Source organism: Echiichthys vipera (assembly GCF_963691815.1).
Source record: "Echiichthys vipera genome assembly, chromosome: 11".
Taxonomy (NCBI): domain Eukaryota; kingdom Metazoa; phylum Chordata; class Actinopteri; order Perciformes; family Trachinidae; genus Echiichthys; species Echiichthys vipera.
The window spans coordinates 1,554,058-1,581,788 of record NC_139836.1 but is presented as its reverse complement, the minus strand read 5'-3'; the positions used below and the strand labels follow the sequence as shown (position 1 = coordinate 1,581,788).

Here is a 27,731-nt window from a genome sequence, read left to right as displayed (position 1 = left end):
GGGGTCCCTGCTGGAGCTGCTGGCCCCGCGACCCGACCCCAGATAAGAGGCTGAAGATGAGATGAGATGAGATGTTGGATCATCTTCTCTCACTTTTAGACGCCACGCTTTTGATGGATATCCATCTTCTCCAACAACTCCGTGCTCATTTTGGACACACACACTAAATGCTCCATGCTTATGATTTAAGGCATGTTCTTTTTGGTAGATATGAGGCTGAATGTGTACCACGCCAAACACTATAAATCATATATTGAGGTGATGGCTTTTTGTGTCTTTTCAACTACAACATCGGTAAATGGAGTTTGCATGTTGTCCCCGTGTCTGCGTGGGTTTTCTCCGGGTTCTCCGGTTTCCTCCCACAGTCCAAAGACGTGCAGGTGTTCGGTTCATTGATGACTCTAAATCACCCGTAGGTGTGAATGGTTGTCTGTCTCTGTTCGTCTCTATGTGTCCTGTGATAGACTGGCGTCCTGTCCAGGGTGGACCCCGCCTCACGCCCGATGTCAGCTGTGACCCCCGACAGGGACAAGCTCTTGAAGATGAATGAATGATATCACTCACTTTGATTTGAGACAATATAAAAGTCAATTCATTCACCTCCAAAGGAAAGAAGAAATAAAAACATGGAGGACGTGACCTCTGCCTCCTCGGTAGCATTTCTTATCGTTGTTAAATCTTTCAATCAGTGTCTGAAGGATTTGTCCTGAGGAAATAGAAAATGTGTTGTGAGTCTATCTTGTCTTTAACTGGGATACTTTTTGTTGGAGTTTTCATTCCTTTGTCAAGTTATAGTTTCATTTATCTGTGATCCATCCATCCATCAGCGTGTCCCGTTCCACAAATAACAGCAATCATCGTCTTCATCTCTTATTCATTTGGGAAGATAGAAGAGAGAGATCCGAAGAGCCGCGGACAGACGGCAAATGAGAGATAGAGATTGGACTCTGAAAATCTCTTTAGGAATTGAATACATTCAGAAGGCACGATGTGCGGAGGGCAGATCTGAGGCACTGGCTCATGCTATGAAAAATGATACCTTCATTTCACCACTGAGAGAGAGAGAGAACAGAAACCCCCCAAAGAAAGGGTAATGGATTGATGCCTGTGTGTTTATTTTGCCTCTCGATGCAGAATTTCTAACAGTGATTTTCCACAACAGCGAACAGTGGCCTCCGAAATTATCCCCTCCTCGCCGTCAGCGAATACCTAATCTTCAGACAGGGAAGTTGCTTTCATGGTATGCAAATGAAACGGACCCGCGTGGATTTCATTACGATCGTATCTCCTGCAGAACTTCTCATCAAAGCTGGACACTATTGTATTAACGCAGATATGTGCAGTTTGAATGAAGACATGTGATGGTGAAAAAGGATCATTTGGTCGTGTGGGAATAGATTTCCCACACGACCAAGATATGTCACCTTGAGGGTAAAGCTTTGATGCATTAATCTGGTTTGTTGTTTTAAAGCAAAATGTGAATAACTTAAAGTACTAACTTTACTGAAAGGAATAAGCAATAACACTGAGACGTTATTGAGGCTTTAACACAGTTGACGGACTTGATCGGCTCCCCGGGAATCACAGTCAAAAAGCAAACCTAGACCTTTTACATGACGTCATTCTTGAAATCAGCATTTTGTAACAGATATCATTGATTTTTTGGTATGAGCTTACCACTGACCAGCAATCACCACCCTTTTGAATATCAGCCAATGTTCTACCTATCCGTAAGGGCGCCCTCCCACTGTGCGTCCGTCCTGTGCCCCGTGCTTTAGGGTCTGCTCACACTGTCCTCCCGGACCGAGACCCGGACTTTAGGGTACTTGTCCCCCCTCCCTCTCCCCCCCGCGCCCCAGCCCCGTTTGTACTCACACTACCTGGGCCGGCCAATGCTTCTTGCTGTCCATACGCCATCACGCCGTAACACGTCACACGCATTGATCGCGTGTGTGTGGCTTTGTTTACAAATCTTTCCATAGACCTCAGAGTTTTTGTGCGTCTTGTCGACTGTTTTTGAATATTTTCATCCGACCAAATCTGCAGTAAACACTCCACCTCCGCACCACACCAACGTGAACCTTTCACCACCATTGTTGTTGTTGTTAAATGTCCGCGCATGGTCCGTCCTTCTATTTACATGTCTGAACAGGCGGACATAACGCTACTGCCGTAGGGCTCGTGCTCGTACACGTGCGCACGCTCGTGCTCGTACATGTGCAAACGGCTCCGCTAAAGCCCACCTCTTTCAAGCGGGCCGTGGACGGTCCGCTGGCCGCAGTTGAGCGCGGAGCGGGTGCACTCACATGGCTTAAAGGTACTAGGCTTTAGCTGAAAAAAACGGTTTTGGCCGCGGCCCAAGGACAGTGTGATCACGCTCTTAGGGTCCTTGTCCCCCCCTCCAGGCCCGTTTGTACTCACACTACCTGGGCCTCGGCGAATGCAGAGGTCCTTGTGTGCGTGCGTGTGTGTGGGAGAGAAGGGTTCAGGTCACTTCACCTCAGCTGATGACGGGGAGATGAAGAGAGGAGGAGCCTGCCCATACGGGCAAGGCCCAGTGGGTGGTCTGAAAGATCCTGAGAGAAAATCAACTGCAGCATGAATCAAATCCACCCTCCGTGTTCCCTTCACCAAGTTGTATTCTTCCCGCCATCTGTGGGAACGGCAGATCTGTCGGACATCCATCACCTCGGGTCAGGATAAGGAAAGTCTCTCAACCCGCTCACTGTTGATGTGTCCCAGCACTGGAACTGCCTGTAGAGTTTAGAGCCAGAGCGGGTCAGTTATTTACAGGAAATCCCATTTAAAAGCACCCACACAGCTGAAGGGAGGTCACAACGTGTGACCATCCGAGATAACAGACCAGAGGTGGAACTGACACACAGACAGAGCAGTGAAGACAGTTAGATATCCCAGTTTGAGACAGAATGTCTGATTGTATACGAATGTTCATGAGGGCCACGTCATTAAGCTAAAGATTATTGTCATCATTGATTGATCCGTCACTTATGTTCTCCATTGATCACATTTGAGCTGAAGTCAGAGTTATGACTTTCAGAACAGCTGGTTGATAATCAAAGTACTTGGCGATTGATTTACTAGTTTTACTTTAATTGACTAATTATTCTAATGTCCACGCTATGTGACGCTGCCTTTGTGCCTTTAATAAGATAGTACAGCTTTGAAGTTGACAGGTAATCTGAGTGAGAGAGAGAGAGAGAGTGTCACAGGTGGGAGTCAAACCCGGGCTGTTGCAGCTGCACCTGCTGCACCACTGAGCCACCACGCGCCTCAAACTCTCTTTAGTATCTAATTTTTTACTTTAAAGGGTTTTAGATAGATGGATAGATGGATAGATAACTTTATTTATCCCCGAGGGGAAATTAGGTCATCGTAGCAGCGGTACAAAACAAACAGAAATACAAAATATGAACTACAATAAAGTACAGTATCACACATAAACACTATATTACAATAAACTATGTAGATTTTAATGTGTAGGATGACGAGATAAAGGTGCATTTTTAATGACAGTGGTAGATTTCAGTGATAAGTGACTTGAATGATGTGAGTGTGTTTCCTGAGCGTTGCTGTGCAGCGTCGTAGAGTCTGACGGCAGCAGGTAGGAACTGTTTCCTGTGGCGTTCTTTAAGCAGCAGGTAGGAACTGTTTCCTGTGGCGTTCTTTAAGCAGCAGGTAGGAACTGTTTCCTGTGTCGTTCTTTAAGCAGCGAGGTTGAAGGAGTCTGCTGCTGAAGCTGCTCTGAAGCTCGTCCAGGGTTTCATGGAGGGGATGAGAGACGTCGTCACCATGATCACCAGCAGTAAAACTATAAAAGAATATGGATGTAGGTTTCTGAAGAGCCAGAATGCAGCTCCATGTAGGCCGCTCCATGGCTACTCCAGAGATGTCTCCTGTAACAGCACTCACCTGTCACTCAAGCCCTTAATTATGCAGCACTCTGAGCTTTAAAGTTGTCTTTTAAGTTCCTATCCATCAAAGCGTGAGTTAAAACAATGGTGATTGATCATGTGACCCACTAAGAAAAGCACTTGTTGCCTTTTTTGCCATTTCAATATCTGTGTCTGTGGCGACATTCCCTCTCTAGATGTAAATACGGCGCCATGTTAGCGACGCTGCTGACAGCCGTTGGCAAAGAACACAGTGCAAGCAACATGGCTTTGCACAGCGGGAGGTGGGCCGCCGGAGTCGATGGCAGGCCTTTAACACATCTGCGCCAAACATGCACTCAGTGTCTCATGATCCATTTTAAATAAGTTAAAGTCCCAGTCTAAATGACATCCTTGTGAAACAAAAGCAAAATGCAATTCACCTTGTTCTTTTCTGTGGAAGAATAATAATCAATCTGCTCTGTGTGATCACCATATGTTAATAGCACCAGTATGAATGAATGACTGACTGACAAGGTCGTCTCCAAAGGCACAGGCAGAGGCACACGTGGCTGTTCTGCTGGCTGCGGCACTCTGCCTCTGTCACTGTGATGGATCTCCTCCACCTGGCACCTCCCTCTGCTGGCAAGGAGCAGAGGAAAGGTGTGTGTAGTGTTGGTGTACTTGGTGCAGGAGCATAAAGACAGAAGGAAATGGTATTAGGAGGAGCAAGGATAAGGTGCAGGGGGACGAAGGGAGGTTGGTGGATATTTATAGACACTGATAGTAATCATTTTGTATTCATGTGTGTTGTATGCATGTGTGACGGCAGTCGGGGTGATAAAGAGAAAGTTATGGCTTCTGGAGGGGTCTATGTGGACTCTTTGACATTCATTGCATTGGCAGGCGTGACTGGAAAGAAGAGAAGGAAACGAGAGACATTGAACGCAGGGCTTTTGCCAAGAATGACTGGTGAGAGAGAAGACGTATTGACAAAGTGACAGGAGGGAAAGAGTGAGACATGGAGACATAGAGACGGAGGCATCAGGGGACGGAGAGAAAGAGATACAGAGAGGGAAAAAGAGAAACAAAGCAGGGATGAGGTGGAGAAGGCAGTTTGATAGCTTCTCACATGACACGAGATCTCATCACGACTTTCCAAAACACTTTAAAGCTTCATCGGCCTCGCGGATCCAGACTGAACGTGACTCAGCAGCTCGACAAACTCCCAAACTTCAATGACAACCACTTCTAACAGCTGCAGATATAAATTAAGCTGCAGTGTGTGACTTAGTGTCAGCACTTAAAATGACATCTGTCTGGGATCTGACCACAGCAAGAGATCCTGAGTTATTGCTTCATGACTTTATCATTTTATGTCATATTTTAAAAACTATAATGCATCTGCGCCCCGTTGAGGAAGTTACTTGTGCCTTGAGAGGATGGAAAAGACGTCCCTGGAACTTCAGTAATTTAAACGTCAGGGATTTAAATCGCCTCTGAACTTCCCGAGATGATCGACGAACGAGAGGCAGCTGAGCCGTTCTACACTGTCTGCTCGTATCTTCTGTCAACAGAAGAGATTTAGCTTTAAATGTTTAAAATATTACGCCTGTGAATGTTCTCATGTGTCCAGGTCGTCGTTCTCCTCAAAGCAAGTTCAGTCAAAAGCAACTGGACTTGGTTCTTTGTCTAGGAAGACGTTTCACCTCTCATCCAAGAGGCTTCATCAGTTCATGTACGCATCTGACCAGGACCAGGACCAGGACCAGGAACAGGACCAGGACCAGGACCAGGCTGGGACTGGACCAGGACCAGGCTGGGACTGGTCCAACTAACTGGTGTGGAGATCCAGGTATTTAACCTCTCACAAGGGCGATGATGTCACTGAAACCCAGTTAGTTGGACCAGTCCCAGTCTGGTCCTGGTCCTGGTCCAGTCCCAGCCTGGTCCTGGTCCTGGACCAGTCCCAGCCTGGTCAGATGCGTACATGAACTGATGAAGCAAACAACAGGGATTTAATGACAGAGTAATGGAAATGAGTTACCTGGGAGCTGCAGGTTGGTTTGGTCTTCATTATGGAGCAAACAGAGACATTGGTCCACCTGTTAAAAACAAACAAACAGGGAAAACACATGAAGACTCTCGCTTGAGACACGTAACAAGCCTCCCAGATGCAAAAACAAACAATTATTTCCACTGCTTGGTGTGTTTTCTGCCTTAGTTTTCAGCCTTTAACTACAGTTAAGTTTAGGAAACAAGGCGAAGGTTAAGTCCAAGAAACAAAGGTCACCGTGACCACAGGTGACTCAGATCACAGTCACACGTGTACAGAGGATAAAGTCAGCATGTGATGTGATGAGAGAAGATGATTCAGAGTTAAACAGTTCTTAATGAATCACATGTTGCTCATCAGGAGCGATTATCACTGCACTGCAGACGTTTCTGCACCCAGTTCATAATGAGACGTTTTGTCTGGTTTCTTTAACCTCTGCTCTTAAAAAGCATGTTCTTGTTGTGTGTAAAGTTATTTTTTATAAAAGATAAAAAGCACGTTCTTGTTGTGTGTAAAGTTATTTTTCATAAAAGATAAAAAGCACTAAGCCGTGCACGTGCAGGATGCACATAGATCGAATCGATGCTCCACATCCCAAAGGAAACATCTGGAAAACATTACCGCCTCGTTATTGTTTCTTTAAACATAAAAATCTGTAGTTGTCATAATAATGATTTTGATAATGAACTTTAGACGTTTAAAGTGCATTTGAGTTTGTCTCTGCACGCTGCTTTCTCACTTCCTCTCCGCTGTGTTCCTCCTGTCCTGATTCATATCAGCGCTCAAACAAAAGCAACCACCTCACACTCCCTGTAAATGCCTTGCTCTTCCTCACAGAGACGACCACACAGACCCAACAACAGGGTCACATGTTTGGCCTGGTTGTTCTCTTCATCATGAGCTGAGGGCGCACTCACACTGTCCTTCTGCATCGTGCCCCGTGCTTTAGGGTCCTTGTCCCCCCCTCCAGGCCCGTTTGTACTCACACTACCTGGGCCTCGGAGAATGCTTCTTGCTGCCTATACGTCATCACGCCGTAACACGTCACACGCATTGATGACGTCATGGCGATGCGTGGCTTTGTTTCCAGATCTTTCCGTAGACCTCTGAGTTTTTGTGCGTCTTGTCGACTGTTTTTGAATCTTTTCATCGACCAAATCTGCAGTAAACACTCCACCTCCGCATCACACCAACGTGAACCTTTCACCGCCATTGTTTGAAATGTCCGCGCATGGTCCCTCCTTCTTTTTTCTACGTCCCAACAGGCGCACAGGAAATGACCTCAGAACCGCCGTAGGCCTCATGCTCGTACACGTGCGCGCGCTCGTGCTCTTTCATGTGCAAACGTGCTTTACTAAAGCCCACCTCTCCCAAAAGGGCCGTGGACGGCCAGCTGTCCGCAGTTAGGCGCGGAGCGGTTGCACTCACACTGGTCAAACGCACTAGGCTTTAGCTGAAAAAACGGTTTTGGCCCGATGCAGAAGGACAGTGTGAGTGCGCCCTGAGAGTCAGTGCACCTTTGCTTAAAGTCTGTGTGTGTTTGTGCGTGCTTGTGTGCGTGCTTGTGTGCATGCGTGCGTGCGGTTGTTTCTTCTTCTCTGGCGATGAAGTTGTTTGTATCGATCGTGAGAGTGTGTGCTCTGGGCGCCTCTCCTTTTTGATTTATAATTCTGTTTTTTGAGAGAGGAGCACAGGTAGAGGAGTAAACATACAGAGTAAACGTGTGATAGATGGACAGAGAGAGAGAGAGCGAGGGTTAGATAAAGAAACTAAATGGGTTAAAAAAGAAAACAAACAGGAGATGGAAAGAATGGGAAGAGAAACGAAGCCGAGGACGATGACTTGAACTTTCTAACTGTTCTCTGAGATGTGGTGCAGGTCCGGCAGGTCGCAGCTCCCCAGGCGGCAGCATTATGAGCCTTGATGTTTGAGAGAATTGGGGAATCGGGGCTCTGTGGAGAACGGTTTATCTCGCTGTCATGTTTGTTGTTACACTAGCTTTGCGTTGTGCTGAGGCCGACCCAGGCGGAAACTATAATTGTTGAGAGATGCTATTAATATTTATTGTTTACAGTCGGTTGACTCCAGATCGAGGCGTTAATATCCAAGTGGCATAAAAAACACACATTGAGCATTGAGTGGTGCCTCTGCAGGATGTGGAGATAATGTGGTTGGAGCTTGGTATCAGACAATCACAGCCACGGTCATTTCATTTAAACTTCCTGCATTTCTACAACGCTCCGCTCTGTGAGAACTTCTGCTGCAACACTTTCTCTTTGTCGCCTGAACTTAAGCGGTCACCGTTTCACAGCAATGAATGCATCTTTTTGTGGTGGTTTTGCATCCATTTTTAGTCATTTTGCATCTTTTTGTGGTGGTTTTGCATCTATTTTTAGTCATTTTGCATCTTTTTGTGGTGGTTTTGCATCTATTTTTAGTCATTTTGCATCTTTTTGTGGTGGTTTTGCATCTATTTTTAGTCATTTTGCATCTTTTTGTGGTGGTCTTGCATCTATTTTTAATCATTTTATATGCACTATTTCTACCCTGGGCCCATGAGATGCACGGGCTTCATCAGAAGATCAATAATTGTATTTGCTGTAAATCCCCACACAGCGTGCTTTTGTAGTAATAACCAATTAATTTTGTCAGCTTGGTTAAAAACGTCCCATGAAACCAAACAAGTTCCAATCCTGTCGGATCTGAGGTGATGATGGAGGACGCTGTGAAACCGCCCCGCAAGCGTCACGCGAAACTCCAACCAGGTTTCAGACTCTATGAATATTATAAATCTCTATGATTTCATCACGACTGTAACTGTTTTAGTGTGTTTTATACAGTAGTGCCGCGATTCCAGATCCTAAACATACCTTTGGGAATGTGATTAACGGAGTGCTGAAAGTGGGACGGATAATAAATCCTGCTGCGGTGAGATCATATTTATGCATGAAGCGTTTTTAATGAACAGAAAAGCTACTTTCTGATGAGTAACCTGCAAACATAGAAATGTGCATTATTTATGGAGCCTAATAAGACGTCATTATTAGTGCTGGAAAAACAATAAAACACATTAATGGTGTTTTAACTTTGGCATTTAAACTGACAAACAGAGGAAAGGACAGATGCGTAAGTGAAGTTGGGGGGTTGAGAAAGTGTTTCACCACCTGGTGCCACGGCCAAACACTGAAATGTGGCTCTGCGCTGTAAAGAGTTGACTAAATGAGTGTAAACATTATTGAGATTAAGTTGCCAGATACAACAGAGGTGTGGACAGTGCTCGCATATATATAGTCTTATTACAGGTACATGCACAGCATCTGATGCTGCTGGGTGACATGATGGAGAGATATCGCTGTAATGTGATGGAGCTGGTAGCAAGTACGGTGATAAAGCGCTGCAGTTAGACATCCTCACTGGTTTGGGGATTAGATCCTGTCATATTTTTAGCTCTGTGTCCCCAGATAATGAGGCATTTGAATGTGACTTGTGGACGTTGCCAGGTCAAGTATGACGGTACCGACTGTGCGATGCTGTGTTTCTATTTTCACTATCACTGACAGACTGGAGACTCGGACAATTATCTTTAAGTGCTTTGTTGACACGGGAGGAGACAGCGGTGACCACGGGAGAGGAGTGAGCGCAAACGGATAATTACAGTGGTATCCATTAAGTCCCCACATTATTACTGCAGGTGATTGCATCTTAAATGTTATATGGATGAGCCAAATTAGCAGCATGCGTGACACAGTTCAGGGCTCACACAGAACGTAACCTCTGCCTAATGAGGGGAGAGATCTTAACCTCCCCCCGCCCATATCTCATTCCGAGGGCGTTAGATGCAGCCATTTGTCGCGGCTCTTGGTACGTCTCACACGGACGTAAAAGGGTGAAAAAATATGTTTTTTCTCAATGTTTCTGTGGTTTGTAACAGTATTTCTGGGCTGGATTGTAAATGGATCCAACGTTTGATGAAGAGATGTGATGGTGGATTCAAATGTGATGTAATCTCATCACAACAGATGATATTTTCATCAACACAGAGGTGGAAGTAGAGCGAGTATTAGCTGTTGCAGTAGTCCTAAAATGGACATAGATTATTAACATGAGCAGCAGCATTCACTTTCACATTAGCAGCCGGTTTGTGATTGTAATCTCCAGCGTCAGAACGGAGCCTGCAGGGACACAAAGCCAATCCAGAGAGAGAGTGCTGGAGCTATCACCTGAAGAGTAATGAATTTCTCCACTGTAGAAGCAGATGGCCAGGGGGACGCAACAAGGCCTGATACTTAGCACTATTTATTTGGCGAACCCTGGAAGTGCCCCGTGAATACGATCTGAGCAGGGGACGGGAAGGAACGGCCGGACTTTATGGGCCAGGCTGGGCTGGCTGACACACAGACAGATTAGCAGTGGTAGTGAGCCTATCTGCACCGAGCAGGTGTGCTAAAAATGAGCCACTGGAGTGTGTTATTGTGTGTGTGTTCACATCTGTGTGTGCGAGGAGGAAGTGAGAGAGAAGGAGGAGAAAACAGGTGGTATCAGATTTCCATGATTAGCCTGTTGTTGACCGCGAGGCTATCTCGACACACTGACATTTTGCTTTTGTTTCGCCGTACAGTCGGGGCGGGGAGACCTGAACACACACATCTATCTGTGCCACGCCACACCGGGCCGAGTATAGATCTGCAATGCAGTCTGCGGCCTGTGAGCAACACCCGAGTCCACACAGGCGGAGTGAAACCTTGTATCTCCATTTTTCTTTCATAAATATGGGCCTGTTGGTCAGGCTTCACGTCTGTGTGTGGGTTTTATAAAGTTTTAACCAATTTAAAGTATTAAAAAGAGGTTGTGAGTAAACCTCGTAACTCCATTGGATCCTCAGACTGATAGCAGATCCTCTAAGCTCCACCTGACAGTTCGCTTACTTTACAACGCGAGTAGATCGACCAGGTATGCGGAAATTAGCCAATTAGTAGCATGAGACAGAGCCTGAGCCCCACACAGCTGCAGAGATTCAAACTAAAGCCCTTCTGTCCGAGATACACAGGTAAAAAACATCTGACATGCTCACTGTTTAGACAGGGAAGTGCGCTCTCTCTTCCTCTGACTGCCCGCAACTTCATAAAAACCAGCCCCGCCGCAAATAACTGTAAGGGACCTGTAGGTCCCACGGTCACGCCTCAAAACGCCGACCTCTACTTTGGTCAAACGTGTTCAATGAATGAAAAACACACAACTCCACTAAACTTTGTAAGCTGTAAATTGCTGATAATGGAAGATGACGCACTCAGCCTCAGATGTGGCCGACGGAAAAAACCTGTATCTCCATATTCCACATTGTTCCTGTAAATCTCCTTCCTGTCATCTTCTTTCCCTAACCCTGCCAACCCACCGCCCTCCGCCCTCTTTGCTTTTCTTTCCTCGCCTACTCATCCCTCGCTCTATTGACCAGCTCGGCCACGCTGTCTGTCTCCCATTGATCTGAATATAGAGTAGGGCGGGAGAGACACATCTCCTGGTGAAGCGAAAGAACAAAGACTTGGGCTACATCCCTCCCTGCCTGCCTGCTCATTCTCGCTCTCTCGTAACTTCTCTTCTTTGCAGCGTGAGCGGCAGAAGATAAAATGTTCATGTCCAAAACCTTTCACTCACAGCCAGCGGACATTTCCCTGAATTCTTGAGCGGATGGATAAAATTCAATCAACGCTGCAATAGAGGTATTCAAAGCATCACGGCACGGGCTCTTATCTCAGAGGAGCCTCTGTGTCTCTGCTGGTGATTTGGTGGATGTTTATTGGACAGCTGTAGTAGAGAGGGAAAGGTGTGTCGCTATCTTTATTGGATCACGCTGTGCAATAATGATACCCTCACACCATCACAGTCACCCTGCGTCCGAGGTCGCAACTCCAGCCCCTCTTCGGAAAAGTGCCACGGCTTCTCTGATTGATGCTGTGGGAACAGTAACGAGAAAATGAAAATGCCAGTGATTTCTATTAATCTAATTCTAGCTTCAGACTGTTGTTGTGGGGAACATTTCTGCACTTTGGCGGGTTCTCTTTACACCAAATTAACTTAAGACTCTAAGGGCGCACTCACACTGTCCTTCTGCACCGCGCCCGTGCTTTAGGGTCCTTGTCCCCCCCTCCAGGCCCGTTTGTACTCACACTACCTGGGCCTCGGAGAATGCTTCTTGCTGCCTATACGTCATCACGCCGTAACACGTCACACGTATTGATGACGTCATGGCGATGCGTGGCTTTGTTTCCAGATCTTTCCGTAGACCGCAGAGTTTTTGTGCGTCTTGTCGACTGTTTTTGAATCTTTTCATCGACCAAATCTGCAGTAAACACTCCACCTCCGCATCACACCAACGTGAACCTTTCGCCGCCATTGTTTTAAAAGTCTGCGCATGGTCCCTCCTTCTTTTTTCTATGAGAAAATCACAGCATAAAAACAAGGATTAGAGGAGTTTGACTGACAGTTAGCGTTAGCCGTTAGCGTTAGCCGTTCCAGCTAATTGCAGATGAAAGTGATGTTAGCATCCAGGAGCAGCGTAGCCATGTGAGCGTGCGTTTGAATGGCGTTCCTCTCCTTTCTCTCAGTCCATGGAGTGAATGCTCGGCCTACAGTGACTCTGGTTGTTGCCCGTCTCCGCTCACTCAGCTGCTGGGACAAAGAACGCCCCCTTCACTGAGGCTCCCAAGCAGCTGCAGGATTGGCTAACTCCATTTCACCCAGTGCCAGCCTACAGTAGCTGCACCCAACAACAGACAGCCCTGCCAACCAGCAACGCCCAACGCTATTGGCTGCTGCCATGGGAACAGAACAGAAGAGAAAGTCATTGTATTATATATTTTTAAATAAAGCTTTCAATAAAGATTCTACATATTCAACCTCTAACAGTGCATTGAATGAACACCTGAAACTACAGAGAACGAACTATGCAGCTTGACAGCCGTCAGCCTCTTTTAACCTGGTGTATTATTTTTTTTATATGTGGCTTTTAGAAAGATTCGACCTTTAGTGATGAGGTTGACCCCGTTGCTATGGGTGATGTCATGTTTCATGGATTAGCAGGTATCCGTGAAAGAAGCCTCATAACTTGTGCATGAAAGGAAGAGCATTATTAAAAGGGGGAGTCCGAGTCGAGATCGCTGCACAGATACCTGACAATAAACCCTGACCCACTTTTGAGCAATTGAGGTTTGTGATTTGCTTTTCTTTCTTATAGCGTTTCACAGATTTAGGAGCATGCTTTTAAGCGCTGGGTGCTTTTTTATGGATTGTGTGTTATTGATTTTGTTGGGGCTGGAGTCAGGGGTTGAGGTTAGGATCAGGGTTGAAATGAGGGTCCGGGGTCTTGGGTGAGGTTAGAGTTAGGGGGTCAGAGACTGCATGATGTCATTAGGGCTCCTCTTTTTGTTTGCCTCTTGATCCAGTTCAGTGTTGGTGTTATAAACATACGTTCTTAAGACGTGAATACCTATTTGCACATGATGCTAAGAAGCTTCGGCAGGAGACAGAAGGACACACAAATGGACACACCACAGCACCCCTCATCACACACTCCTCCGTCGAGGTAGGAGTGGAGCCGCGTATCGTACCGTACATCACAGAACGTGGTTAACACAAGTCTGAAACACAACTGTACCTCTCTTTATACGAGTACAGGGATCTGAGGCAGAGTACTGTGTATAAATGCACGGACTATTAAAGGATAATGGTCAATGTTGACGAATAAAACAAGCGCATGAATAGAGGGGACGCATCAGATCCTTGAACTGAACGCAGCGATATCATCTGATGTTGCTATAGCCAGGGTTAGCTGCTGTTAACACCAGACCGGTGTTAAAAAGTGTAACGTGGCTCAACAGTATGTGACAAAAGAGGGAGACCACACAGAGTCTGTAAATAATTCAAAATGTTATAATTAACCAACGGAAATAAGCAATATAACTCAGTATCAGTGGTCAGTGTGTATGCAGTGTCTGTGTGTGTGTGTGAGCGTGTAAGTGTATGTATGTGGAAACAATATGGAAACACATAATAATGTCAGACCCAAAGAACCAGGTCCAGGTCCAAGTGTGTGAAATGTGTTTCCTCAGGAGGGGGTCTGGAGTCTCCCTTAGAGAGAGGGGGAGAAGTTCAGCATCCGTGAGGAACTCGGAGTAGAGCCGCTGCTCCTTTGTGTTGAAAGGAGCCAGTTGAGGTGGTTCAGGATCATCTGGTAAGGATGAACCCTGGGCGCCTCCCTAGGGAGGTATTCCAGGCACGTCCAGCTGGGAGGAGGCCTCGGGGAAGACCCAGGACCAGGTGGAGAGATTAGATCTCCACACTGGCCTGGGAACGCCTCAGGATCCCCCAGTTAGAGCTGGTTAATGTGGCCCGGGAAAGGGAAGTTTGGGGTCCCCTGCTGGAGCTGCTGCCCCTGAGACCCGACCCCGGATAAGAGGCTGAAGATGAGATGGGAGATGAGTCAGTCAGGCCAGTAGAGAGAGCGAGAGGAGCCTGCAGGTGTGCTTTAAAGCCACCTGAGCCCAGCCTGCTTAGGTGTGCTGCATCTCTGATGGCATAGCTCCTCCCACCAACCTCCTGAAACAAAGTAAACAGCCAACAAGAGGACCGAGCAGGACCAACCCCAGGGTCATCGAGCAGGACCGACCACAGGGTCATCACAGAGGACCAATGTGTGATTCTTCCTTCAAACGTTACATAGTCTCATAGTCAACCCATATGCAGCTCATACCATGCCGCCATACATCACAACTTGGTAAAGTCTCAGAGTGCTGCTCAGGGAATCACTGACTGTGCTTTACTTTCTTGTTTATTTCTCCTAAACAGCCAAAAGAGGATCGCTGCTTATTTAACTGATATATTAGTAAATCAGCATTTTAAGGGCATGTAATGTCTACCCACCCCCGGTTCTTCTCACCATCTTCCTTTTCTCCCAGTGTATGGGACCACTTCATGCATGATTAATGGATATTTATGAATATCACAATATGAAGCCCTTTCTTTAAAGCCTGCTCATCATCAGCGTACGTGTAAGAAACTACCCGTTCATTGGTGTTGTAGTGGAGGCGCAGAGATGAAGTGGAGTCTGTCAAATCTGTCAAACGTTACTGTTCCACCATGTCAGTCATTTCTTTTTAGATGCAAATCTAAAATGTGAAGAATGACATGACATGCCCCCCCCAAAGACAGACAGACAGACACAGAGATTCCTTTAGATGTACACAATAGACGCCGACGCCAGCGAGGTATATGCTTGTGTTGCACCCGTAGATATTCGTGCGTGTGTGTTTCCTTGTTCTGTTGAGAGAGTGAAAAGGTGCCCTTACTTTCAAAAAAAGGAAATTGTTAGTGACCCTGCTGTTGCAACGGTGCGCTGCAGATGGGCAGAGACATAAAAAGATAGTGGCGCAGTAAGTGGAGGGGGAAAAAAGAAAAGACGGGCGAGATGGGGTGGAAAACAGATGGACGGGCACAGAAGGAATATGTGTTCTTCGACCTTTAATTTACTGAGGGATTGTTTGCTGAGCATGCCTGGGGTGCATATGAACGCTCTTCTCTGATTAAGGAGGCTCCAAACTGAGGGAGCTGACCCAGAAGCATCGAACTGGCAGACATAATAAAAGCGTGTTGCGTTCTTTAAATGCTAAGAAAAGGAGCTTCAGGGTTGTACGTCTTGTCTCTGTTCACTGTGGACACAGTCCTCCATGAATGGAGGTCAACTAAAATGTCCTCATCAGTCTTTGATAAAGTCCCTTGATTGAACCACTTCAAGAGGCAAAATTCACTCTTTCACTTCAGGATGACAACAACAAACAACAACACGGTCAAACAAACCAACGAGAGTTTCAGATGTGTGTATGCAGCTCCCCATCTTCCCCCACAGAGCACCAAACCTCCTCAACAGCCCAGAGATTTTTGAACCCCTGCAAAGAGCCCGTCATTTTGTAGTATGCGTGTTCTACCCCCGTCCTTCTATTTTCTATGTCCCAACAGGCGCACAGGAAATGACCTCAGAGCCACCGTAGGCCTCGTGCTCGTGCTCGTACACTTACACGTGCGCGGGCTCGTGCTCCTACATGTGCAAACGCGCTCTACAAAGAGAGCCCACCTCTCTCAGACGGGCTGTGGACGGCCAGCTGGCCGCAGTTATGAGCGGCGCGGTTGCACTGACACTGGTCAAACGCACTAGGCTTTAGCTGAAAGAACGGTTTTGGCCCGGTGCGGAAGGACAGTGTGAGTGCGCCCTTATTCAGTCTAAACAATAGACATTTAGGCTAGAAACAGAAAATATCACTGCGGAAAAACGCACCGCAGCCCGCCTCCAAACTCACAATCCCACCCGGCTCTGCGTGACTGCTCGCCTGCTTTCCAGTGGAAATGAACAGAAAGCGCAGAGAAGCCGATGCTTCAGGTGGAAAAGCCCTGTTCGCACAGTTGACTGGTAAATGTTGCCTGTTTGAGTCGGTTCTGCCTCCTTCGTGCAGGTTAAAAGGCTCCGTCTGAACTGCTTCCCCTCTACAACACCTCTTCCATCTCAAACACTTCCCACCTGATGCAGCTAATGAGCCTTCCTCTGCACCAGAAAACACCATGTTCCCTTTTTGCTCGTATCCTTTCTTCTCTGGTCCCTGTGCCTCTGCAGGGTCTTTATTCCTGCTCTCAAGCCCAATCAATAACCAGGCAGGCCAGGACTAGCCTGCCAGAGACCTTCACTATCAGTTAGCATGGCTGCCTGGCTTGCTAGCACACTGGCTGGCTGCCTGTCGGCCTGCCACTCTGGGGAAATGTCATCCATGAAGGACGCCATTACAGGCGGGACAGTCATGCTTTAACCCTCTCTAACACATGTGTGTGACGGCACACACGTGTGTAGAGAGGGGACAGAGAGAGAGAGATGACTGATCATACAAATATTGTTACATTATCTGCAATTCATTAGGCAATAACAACTTCTGCTCTCAGTATCAATGCAGCGTTTTCACCACATCAACATATTTGACCCATTTCTGTCTCTGACTGTTTTGCTGGTAATTGTTCTCCTGTTCTCCTAAGGGTCAATTTGACCCCATTAAATGTTTAACATCTCTAAATAATTACATAATTTTGTTGTTTTTTTGCTTTATATTTATGACTTTTCCTCATTTTATGGGGACGACTCATAAAAAACCTAAAATTGTCATGATTATATATATTTTTTATTGTTCTTATCGTACATGTACTTGTGGCATCGGTGTTCCTTTGGGTCAGTTTGATCATCTAGATGATTTAATCATTATTATTATTGTTTATTTTACAATTCAAATATTATATGAGGTCAAATTCATGCTGCTGTCCTTGATAACGGACGTTACTTTCATTCCAGATGTTACAAATAACACAAAATAGCACTTAAAATAACAGAGTTACTGTAAAACACACACACAGAAATCCCTCCATGCAGTTTAACATCAGTGATATTTTTCATTCTGTTAAATAAAAACATAAAGTACCCGACTTCACTTGAGTCATACATTGATTATGATCATTTTCCAGATGTTTAAACTGCCACGGTCAAATTGACCCCTAGAATAAATGGTGTTAGTCAAATTTGAGGGCAACAGGAGGGTTAAGCACATTTTGCTGAACTGTTTTCTCATCTGGAACAATTTGCAGATGTTCTGTTCTGGCTAAACTGCAAAACTGAACCACCACAAGTATTTTCTTTAGTCTGTAATGATTAATTTGTTCATTTTTCATTTTTTTGGAGCTCAGTTCAACATGGAAATAAATCACAGAGCAAAAGCGTAACCACGGACGGACCATTGTTCACTCTGAAACACGTTTAATAAGGATTTTCTAAAGGAATTTCTCTTTTCCTGTATCAGAATCTAGAAAACCTTTAATCTCCCGCGGATGGGGAAATTCTTTTGTCACAGCAGCAACAGAAAATTACAAAATAAGATAAAAAAATAGCAAAAATAAGCAATAAAGTTACATTTAAAAAGGGAAGAAATAGAAATAGACATATGTACATATTCACATGATGTAGTGCAGTTGTTCTTGTTTTGTTTGTTTGTAATAAAATAATATAGAATAAATAAATATGAGTAAATATGACCAAATAGTGCAAAATCAGAAGTGACCTTAGTACAGGCATGTTGCACAGTGCAGGGTACAGGATGAGGTCAATAGTCTATGTGGAGCAGTGCTGATTGTAAAGTCTGATTGTAAAGTATTGCACACTGACGGATAATTGGAGCTGGAAAAAGGAAAAGAAATTGGTAAAGAAATGTGTGAATATAACTCCTCCAGTCCAATAAGTCAAACTGAGGGATGGAGTTTTAATTAACAACCATCTTAGTTTCATCAACGGGATCAAACGACTGCATGTTGAAAGAATCATGCAGTGGATTCTGGAAGTGTCTTCCCGTGGATCAGTTTGAAGGGAAATTATGACTCGCTTGATAAAGTGTTTGTCGACCAGATACCTCAGGACCTGGTGTCGGCCAGACTCTGGGCTCTCTGGTAAAAGTAGGAGAAAGGTGCGTTCATAGGAAGAGAAGGAGGAACCGAAACCTCGTAATTAGGTCAATGTGTTTGAAAGTAGCAAACACAGATTAGAACTTTTCATTCGTCTCTTTATTTATTATGTATTTTTTTACTCCAGGTAGGGAATGAAGTGTAGGAGTTTAAGTACCTCGGGATCTTGTTCACGAGTGAGGGGACGATGGAGCGTGAGTTTGGCCGGAGAATCGGAGCAGCGGGGGCGGAGCTGCAGTCGCTCTACCGCACCGTTGTGACCAAAAGAGAGCTGAGGAAGACAAAGCTCTGGATCTACCGCTCAGTCCTGGTTCCTACCCTCACCTGTGGTCCTGAAAGCTGGGTCAGGACCCAAAGAACCAGGTCGCGGGTACAAGCGGCCGAAATGTGTTTCCTCAGGAGGGGGTCTGGAGTCTCCCTTAGAGAGAGGGGGAGAAGTTCAGCATCCGTGAGGAACTCGGCGTAGAGCCGCTGCTCCTTTGTGTTGAAAGGAGCCAGTTGAGGTGGTTCAGGATCATCTGGTAAGGATGAACCCTGGGCGCCTCCCTAGGGAGGTGTTCCAGGCACGTCCAGCTGGAAGGAGGCCTCGGGGAAGACCCAGGACCAGGTGGAGAGATTAGATCTCCACACTGGCCTGGGAACGCCTCAGGATCCCCCAGTTAGAGCTGGTTAATGTGGCCCGGGAAAGGGAAGTTTGGGGTCCCCTGCTAAAGCTGCTGCCCCCGCGACCCGACCCCGGAGAAGCGGATGGAGATGAGATTATGTGTTTCTTTCTCCTTGAACAGTTTATCACAAAGGCATTTTTAGTAGTTTATTGCATAAAGTGTGGGCTTTCATTTCCTCTTCTGTCTTTTGTGCTCAGCGCACAGAATAGACAAGTGAATCTGGGGAAGAGCAGATCACAGCTGCTGTCATCAAAACCCTTCAATATCAAAGAAAAGTGCTTGCTCTGCACTTTACCTGACACCGCGGCGCTGCCCCATTAACTGCTTCTACCTGCATCCAGCGTGCCACAAATATAAAATTGCAATGCTCTTACAGAACGTATCTCCAGAGACTATAGGGGAAACTCTAAAGGTGTTAGAGAAAAACTGTTTTTTTCTCAGATCTTGACACCAGAGCATTGTTGAAAATAGATGAAATAGATGCAAAACCAGCACAAAAAGATGCAAAATGTCTAAAAATAGATGCAAAACCAGCACAAAAAGATGCAAAAGGGCTAAAAATAGATGCAAAACCAGCACAAAAAGATGCAAAATGGCTAAAAACAGATGCAAAACCACCACAAAAAGATGCAAAATGACTAAAAATAGATGCAAAATGACTAAAAATAGATGCAAAACCACCACAAAAAGATGCAAAATGACTAAAAATAGATTCAAAACCACCACAAAAAGATGCTAAATGACTAAAAACAGATGCAAAACCACCACAAAAAGATGCAAAATGACTAAAAATAGATTCAAAACCACCACAAAAAGATGCTAAATGACTAAAAATAGATGCAAAACCACCACAAAAAGATGCAAATTGCTTTAAAGTTAGAATCTGGGCGTCTTGTTCCTACGTAGAAAGAATGGGGGGGGGGGGGTGTCTTATCCCATAGCAGCCCATTAAGGAGAAGGGACCCTGCGGTGATCAGCCGTGAGTCAGCCTGGACCCTGTCACAGCCTAGCTGGGGACTTTAGATGGCTACTGCTGCTGGAGGGTAACACCTTCAGGTTTGGCACATTAGAATGTGTAAAAGCTCATTTTCCACCTGCTGATCTGAGTTTACAAATCAGAAGAACAATAATGAAAATCATGAATACTGCATCACCTGCACCCAGTGGTGATGGGATTCCTCTCAGTGATGATCCCCTCAGCGTATCCAGCTCTTTGAGGGCGCACTCACACTGTCCTTCCGCACCGCGCCAAAACAGGTTTTGCGGGTAAAGCCTAGTGCGTTTGACCAGTGTGAGTGCAACCGCCCCGCACCTAGCTGCGGCACGCTTGCCGTCCACGGCCCGTCTGAGAGAGGTGGGCTTTAGTAAAGCGCGTTTGCACATGTATGAGCACGAGCGTGCGCACGTGAACGAGCACGAGGCCTACGGCGGCTCTCACGTCATTTATGTGCGCCTGTTGGGACATAGAAAAAAGAAGGAGGGACCATGCACGGACATTTCAAACAATGGTGGTGAAAGGTTCACGTTGGTGTGATGCGGAGGTGGAGTGTTTACTGCAGATTTGGTCGATGAAAAGATTCAAAAACAGTCGACAAGACGCACAAAAACTCAGAGGTCTACGGAAAGATCTGGAAACAAAGCCACGCATCGCCATGACGTCATCAATGCGTGTGACGTGTTACGGCGTGATGACGTATAGGCAGCAAGAAGCATTCTCCGAGGCCCAGGTAGTGTGAGTACAAACGGGCCTGGAGGGGGGGACAAGGACCCTAAAGCACGGGGCACGGGACGGAGGCACAGTGGGAGTGGGCCCTGAGAGGCATCTAAACACTCGATGTGTTACTTTTGGAAGTTCAGAAACGGCTCCGATTGATCTCTTTTTTCATCATTAACTTATTAAAATGTTACATAAATGGGCGCTGCCTTTTCTGCACCACAGCAAAGCGGCGCTTTGATGTGGAGGTGAGAATCAGCAGATTCCTTATTCCTTCCTCATTTTCTTCCTGTAAGCAGAGAAAGGGAAAGAGAGACTGGAGCAGAGGGTTGTGTTATCCTGCACCCGATGGTTTATTGATCCTTCTCTCTCTCCCTCTCTCTTCACAGCGGGCCGGAGTAAATTGGAGTTTTTCCTCCTGCACTGATTGACGTCTGCCTTCTCCGAGCAGTGTTTCCAAACTTGCAGTGATATTTTCAGCACAGACTCTGGCGCTCGCTCTCAAAATGACACAATTGTTTGAGCGTGTACGCGGCGTCTGAGCTGACAGGTGACGAGTGTTAAGCTTAACAACCTACAATGCATTGTGACAACTCCGTCAACAAAGAACAAAAGGACAAAAGGCGTCTCTGTCAATTATCGACTTGAATAACAAAACGGCAGGACCCAGTCCAAGCATGAAATCGTGTCTAGAGGGAAATCCTTTATGCATGAACAGAAACTGTAGTTGTGTTGCAGAGCGAGTGCTAAAAGAGATGCAGCCGCGCTTTGTGCTCCTGGCCTTTGTTTGAGTGTCTCTGTGCACAATGTGTGGCACTGCAAGCCCAACGGATCATGTCAAGACATACCACATGGTATTGTGCTGTTATGAGTTCACTCTTCTCTATTCAAACTTTTCTTTCCTCTCGTCCTCGTTGACAGCTGTTCTCAGGATTCTTCAGAATGACTTTAATCTCATCGTGTCCTCGTGAATCCAATGTAAAGCTTTAAAAAGCCTCAGCTGCAGTGTCGCTGAATTCACGCCCATGCTCCCATCATAGTTACCATGTTTGCATAATAATAATATCATAATATAACGTAGTCATGACCCAAAGAACCAGGTCGCGGGTCCAAGCGTCTGAAATGTGTGTCCTCAGGAGGGGGGCTGGAGTCTCCCTTAGAGAGAGGGGGAGAAGTTCAGCATCCGTGAGGAACTCGGAGTAGAGCCGCTGCTCCTTTGCGTTGAAAGGAGCCAGTTGAGGTGGTTCAGGATCATCTGGTAAGGATGAACCCTGGGCGCCTCCCTAGGGAGGTGTTCCAGGCACGTCCAGCTGGGAGGAGGCCTCGGGGAAGACCCAGGACCAGGTGGAGAGATTAGATCTCCACACTGGCCTGGGAACGCCTCAGGATCCCCCAGTTAGAGCTGGTTAATGTGGCCCGGGAAAGGGAAGTTTGGGGTCCCCTGCTAAAGCTGCTGCCCCCGAGACCCGACCGCGGATAAGAGGCTGAAGATGAGATGAGATAATATAATGTACTTATCATAGTCGAATGAAATCAAATGACATCGGTGAGGTGTCCAGCTCCTCCTATAGCCAGAAAAGAGTTGATGTTGGATAATTATGCATTGTTTTTTATCCATATAGTTTTTTAATCTGCTCATGACAATTACAGTACGGTTGAGATTCGCGGATTTTAGAGGGATCGTGGTCATGGGGATAAAACCTCAGTGTCGCTAGGCAGATTTGAACTTGAACCCTGCTTTGATGGCTATTAACGTCTCAAATCCACTTTTTCCTAAAGATGGTTTCTGTGAAGTTGAGCTTTTAGTTAAAATGCCTAAAAGTTAGAACTTGGATTTGAAAGTTTTGACTCGCTCAAGAGTTCATGAATAACTGTAACAAGCTCCCACTTTGACTCCCTGTCCGACCCGTTAGCATCCTCTAAATAAACCACCGCTGACTCACTTCCTGACCTCACGTGGAGACTAGCGCTCCGACAGCCAATTACCAAGGGTTGTGCAAGGTCCCAGAAGCCCAATCACCACCTAGCATCTCCTTATCTAACGAACACAAACCTCACTCTTCTGATGAAGGGATCTGAGGCCGTACTCACATGACCCCTCCTGACGCTGCTTATTATTAATCTCTTATTATCTCTTGATTTAGAAATCTTCAGTTCATCTGGATGTATCTTCCACGCACCATTAGCCGAAGAACGGTTTGTTTTTTTAAATCACTGAAGCATGAATATCCGTCTCATCACTGTTCACTTTAAAGACACACACACACACACACACACACACACACACACACACACACACACACACACACACACACACACACACACACACACACACACACACACAGCTGAGGGTGGGCTAATGAGAGCCCTTAGCTCACTCATTTTTCATTTGTAAGCACAAAGGAGAACGTCAGCAGTCTGCTCCGGTAATAACAAGAACATCCTCGGTGCTGCAGATCTGATTTCTCCACACGTCGTAAAGCCACGCTCCGACTTTCAAAACACTTTGACGGACGTCTGGTCAGGAACTCGATCTGAGCGAAATCTCTACATTTTTCATTTATCTCTGTTGTTTTTATAAATGACTCTCAACGAGCACAGAAATGCCTCCAACGCCATTCATTGCACCAATTCAGTTTTATTTACAGTGTCATATCATAACCAAAGTTATCTCAGGACACTTTACAGAGCAGGTAAAGACCACACTCTATGACTTATTTATGATTTACAGAGACCCAACAATTCCCCCGAGAGTACGGTGGAGACGAAAACCTTCACTATAACGGACAGGAACGTCAGACAGACCCAGCTCTGTGGAGGACGCACATCTGTCTGCACCGGAGAGAGGAAGAGAAGGAGAGAGAGAGAGGGAAAAGACGGACAGATGGACAGACAGAGAGACAAAGACAGACAGGTGGACAGACAGAGAGACAGTCCCAGAGATGCAAGCAACCACAAAAGTAACAGTAACTATAATAATATCTATAGTAAAGTGAATATGACTCATATGTTATGGCAGTTAATACAACAGAATAGAAGAAACAAGCACAGCTAAGGTGATAGAATATGACAATTATAATAATTATGGTGGTAAATATGATCAATGATGTAGTGAGATATATTATTGATGGTGTTTTTATGGCTACAAATGTTATAATTTAAAAGTTTAATGATAGTAAATAAGAGTAACAGTGATAATAGCAGCAGGAAGCGTCATGCAGGACCACGGCAGCAGGCACCACCACCATCAGCAGAGACCTGAGAGACGACAAAGCACAGACAAAGTTGAATTAGTAACATGCATTAATGAGACATGGATGACATAAACAGAGAGGAGTGAAGCTCAGAGGATCAGGAACAGGATGACCCCCTTCCTCGTCAGTCAGTGAATAGCAGCATCATTCAGTAAGCGTAGCAAAATCCACTTTCACCATCGTTTTACTACTTTTTAACGTCGGGTCACTTTAGCATTTCCATATTTCCTGTTAAGCAACTGATGCTGCACTTATTAATTTCACTGACAAAACCATCCATTATGGTACGGCGGGCCGATTCCCCTCCCTCACAAGTGCGTACTGTCCACAGTCAGCCATGTATGTTGTGATAAATCGCCAGGAGAAGTCGAGCTCTCCAGCAGCACCACTGTGACCACGGGGTTATTAATCACAGCAGGACAGATTATTACCCGTCCTCCATCCATCTTTCTGCTGGTGACACTGCAGCATCTAAACAAACAATGGTGTGTTGGTATTACCCACACCGTGCAGTATGTTACCAGGCAGTGGCAGATACTCGTTATGGATCCTCGGCAGGAGAGTAAGTAGCCTCTGCTGGGAAACAGACTCGCTGTGCTCCTTCTCTCCTCCACTTTAGGATGATACCGTGATTTATTTGCAGAGTTTCGGTGTAAAGAGACGATAATGAAGTTTGAGAAGTAACAGGCCGCTGGAAGACCCCGGGATAAACAAACGCCGTCACTTCGACTGACTGTCGGAGTGCCAATGCATTCATGAACATATGCCTCTGAGAGTTCTCATGTGTCCAGGTCGTCGTTATCCTCAAAGCAAGTTCTGTCCAAAGCAACTGGACTTGGTTATTTGTCAGGAAGACATTTCACCTCTCATCGAAGAGGCTTCATCAGTTCATGTACGCATCTGACCAGGCTGGGACTGGACCGGGACCAGGACCAGGACCAGGCTGGGACTGGACCAGGACCAGGACCAGGCTGGGACTGGTCCAACTAGCTGGTGTGAGATCCAGGTTAGTGGCAGTCGTTGTTGGGAAGTTTCAACTTCAAGTTTCAACCCTTTGTGCACTTGGAGCACAAAGGGTTTCAGTGACATCATCGGCCTTGTGAGAGGTTAAAAACCTGGATCTCACACCAGCTAGTTGGATCATTCCCAGCCTGGTCCTGGTCCTGGTCCTGGTCCTGGTCCAGTCCCAGCCTGGTCCTGGTCCTGGTCCTTGTCCTGGTCCTGGTCCTGGTCAGATGCGTACATGAACTGATAAAGCCTCTTGGATGAGAGGTGAAACATCTTCCCTGACAAAGAACCAAGTCCAGTTGCTTTTGACTGAAACTGCTTTGAGGATCATGAAAATATATATTCACAGGTTGATTATGACTAACGAGTGTCTTTGTTTGTCCTGCAGCATCTCCCACTGTCCCTCCGCTGCACTCTGAGCACTTCAAACCGTGTCATGAGAAGGACCTGGCGTACTGCCTGAACGGCGGTGAGTGCTTCGTCATCGAGACGCTCAGCGGGCCTCACAAGCACTGCAAGTAAGTGACTGAGCTGCTGTGTCTTGTTGGATGTCTTCCTCTCCTCTTCCTCTCACCCGCTCCTTCCTGCATCATGTGTTTCCTGTTTGACTTCCTTCTTTCCACGAGCGTCCAGCAGTGACGTTCAGGGTGTGGCTGAGAGAAGTTTGTTCAACACCATCGAAAGAATTACACGTTGGCGTTGAACCATTCTGCAAACCACACATGCATTGAGGGTTTTCCGTCCTCTGAATCTCAACGGCACTTTACTTTGAACAGTTCTGGACGTGTGTTTGGGATGTCTGATAATATCAGAGGGCCCATATTGAGTTGAAAATGTAATATCGGGAATTATCGGTATAATTTATTGATTGTATTATTTGCCAAGTTACGGCTCAGTCGTTACTCAGTCTGGATTTAGAGGACTATGTTTGTTTACTACTCTGGACTGAAGACATGCATCTTCCTTGTTGTGATATTGTCTGTAGTGTTGTTTGAGGCCAAATATTCTCTCTAAAAACACAAACAGATAAATTAATTTTTCAGTGTTTACATTTGAAAAGCCATGTTGCATTAATGTATGCATCCAGTGGGGCATCGCAATAAAATTAGGCATATTGTGTTAATGCCACAATATGTGATGTTGTTATCTAACAAAACTGCATATATGGGTATCGGGTGATATCGGTATCGGAAATTAAGAGTTGGAAAGTCGTGGGTCGTCCTCCATTCGAGAGATTGGCGGTTCGATCCCTACCTCCCCTGGTCCGCATGTCGAAGTGTCCTTGGGCAAGACACTGAACCCCGAATTGCTGTGCTGCTCATGGGTGTGTGAATGTGTTTGTCACACTGATGACAGTGTGAATGTCTGTGTGAACAGGTGAATGTGACAAACACTGTGAAAGCGCCTTGAGTAGTCAGAAGACTAGAAAGGAGCTTTATCAGTACAAGTCCATTTACCATTTAGGTTGAAAGTCTGGTTTGTCTCATTTAACCGTAAACCGTAATTTCATATCAACGTTTCTGTAGTTTTCCAAAACATAGAACGCTGACGTTTGTTTCTGGGGACTGAGTTTGTGACGTGGCCATTCTGTATCTGGCTGAGATGAGACTTTGTTGGACTGGATCGCCGTTTGTCTCACGTGGGGTGACGGAGAAGACACGGGGGATGGGACCCAAATGCAGACACGGAACTCAGGAGACTGTATTAACAAGTTTAATAAACTTGTTTACAAAAGGTGCTTTAAACACGAAGGCAAAACACGAAGAGAAGTGAGACAAACTGACACGAGGAGTGGACACAAGAGGACAGGTACGCAGGGAGACATCAGGGTGTGTAGAGGGTGTGATCCGGCACCATGTGAGGCTCAGTGACGAATGGCTGAAGGAATAACCTTTAGCTTGCAGCGGTTGAGCACCGATTACTTATTATATTGGTTTGAGAGGTGTCTCTGAATGTTTCCTCCTTCAGTGAGCGTGGAAAACTTTATTCATCTTGTGTTGTCATGGCGATAAAAGGCGTTTCATCAAACGTTAAACAGTCATAGTCATAGTTTATCCGCTAAGATAAGAAGATTGCTACTCCCATGCCGTCCCGATGCTCGGCTGGAAGAGTCGTGTTTTTAGTAAATGACTGTTTGTTTGCATCAGGATCAAGAGCTGAGAGTTGGATTAGACAGAAACATTTATCTTTGCTTTGCATCAAATCCGAGCCAAATGATCCGTCGTGGTTCAAACACTTTGGATTATTTGATAAACAAAAGATTTACTGGGAAGGTTTTCTTTGTCGGTGGATATTTATAAGACCTGTCCCTTTAAAAATACTCTGTGTGTACTGTATAGAGAGATCTGTGTGTGTGTGTGTTCGTGTGTGTGTGTGTGTGTGTGTGTGTGTGTGTGTGTGTGTGTGTGTGTGTGTCTTGGTTGTCCCAGATTTGAGAGTAGAGCTCATGGGCACTTAGCCTGTTCAAATGCCGGGCCTTTTACTAATTAAGTCCCAGAACAACTTCTTTCCAAAATCTAACCGCGAGACTTCCACTCGACCTGTTTTTCAAAGGGCCTGTTTCACCTCCCGTGGGGTACGAGTGAAAATCTGTGTGTGTACGTGTGTGTG

General features: G+C 45.9%; 1 protein-coding gene across 1 annotated transcript in view; it reads left to right on the top strand.

Moving 5' to 3' along the window:
- Window positions 1-27,731, top strand: part of nrg3a (neuregulin 3a) — a gene marked incomplete at both ends in the record, with an annotated part of 426,100 nt that overhangs the window by 237,407 nt on the left and 160,962 nt on the right. The window contains one exon of the mRNA XM_083923540.1: window positions 25,510-25,639. Coding sequence (XP_083779666.1) covers window positions 25,510-25,639 — 130 coding nt within the window. The remainder of the gene's footprint in view (window positions 1-25,509; window positions 25,640-27,731) is intronic.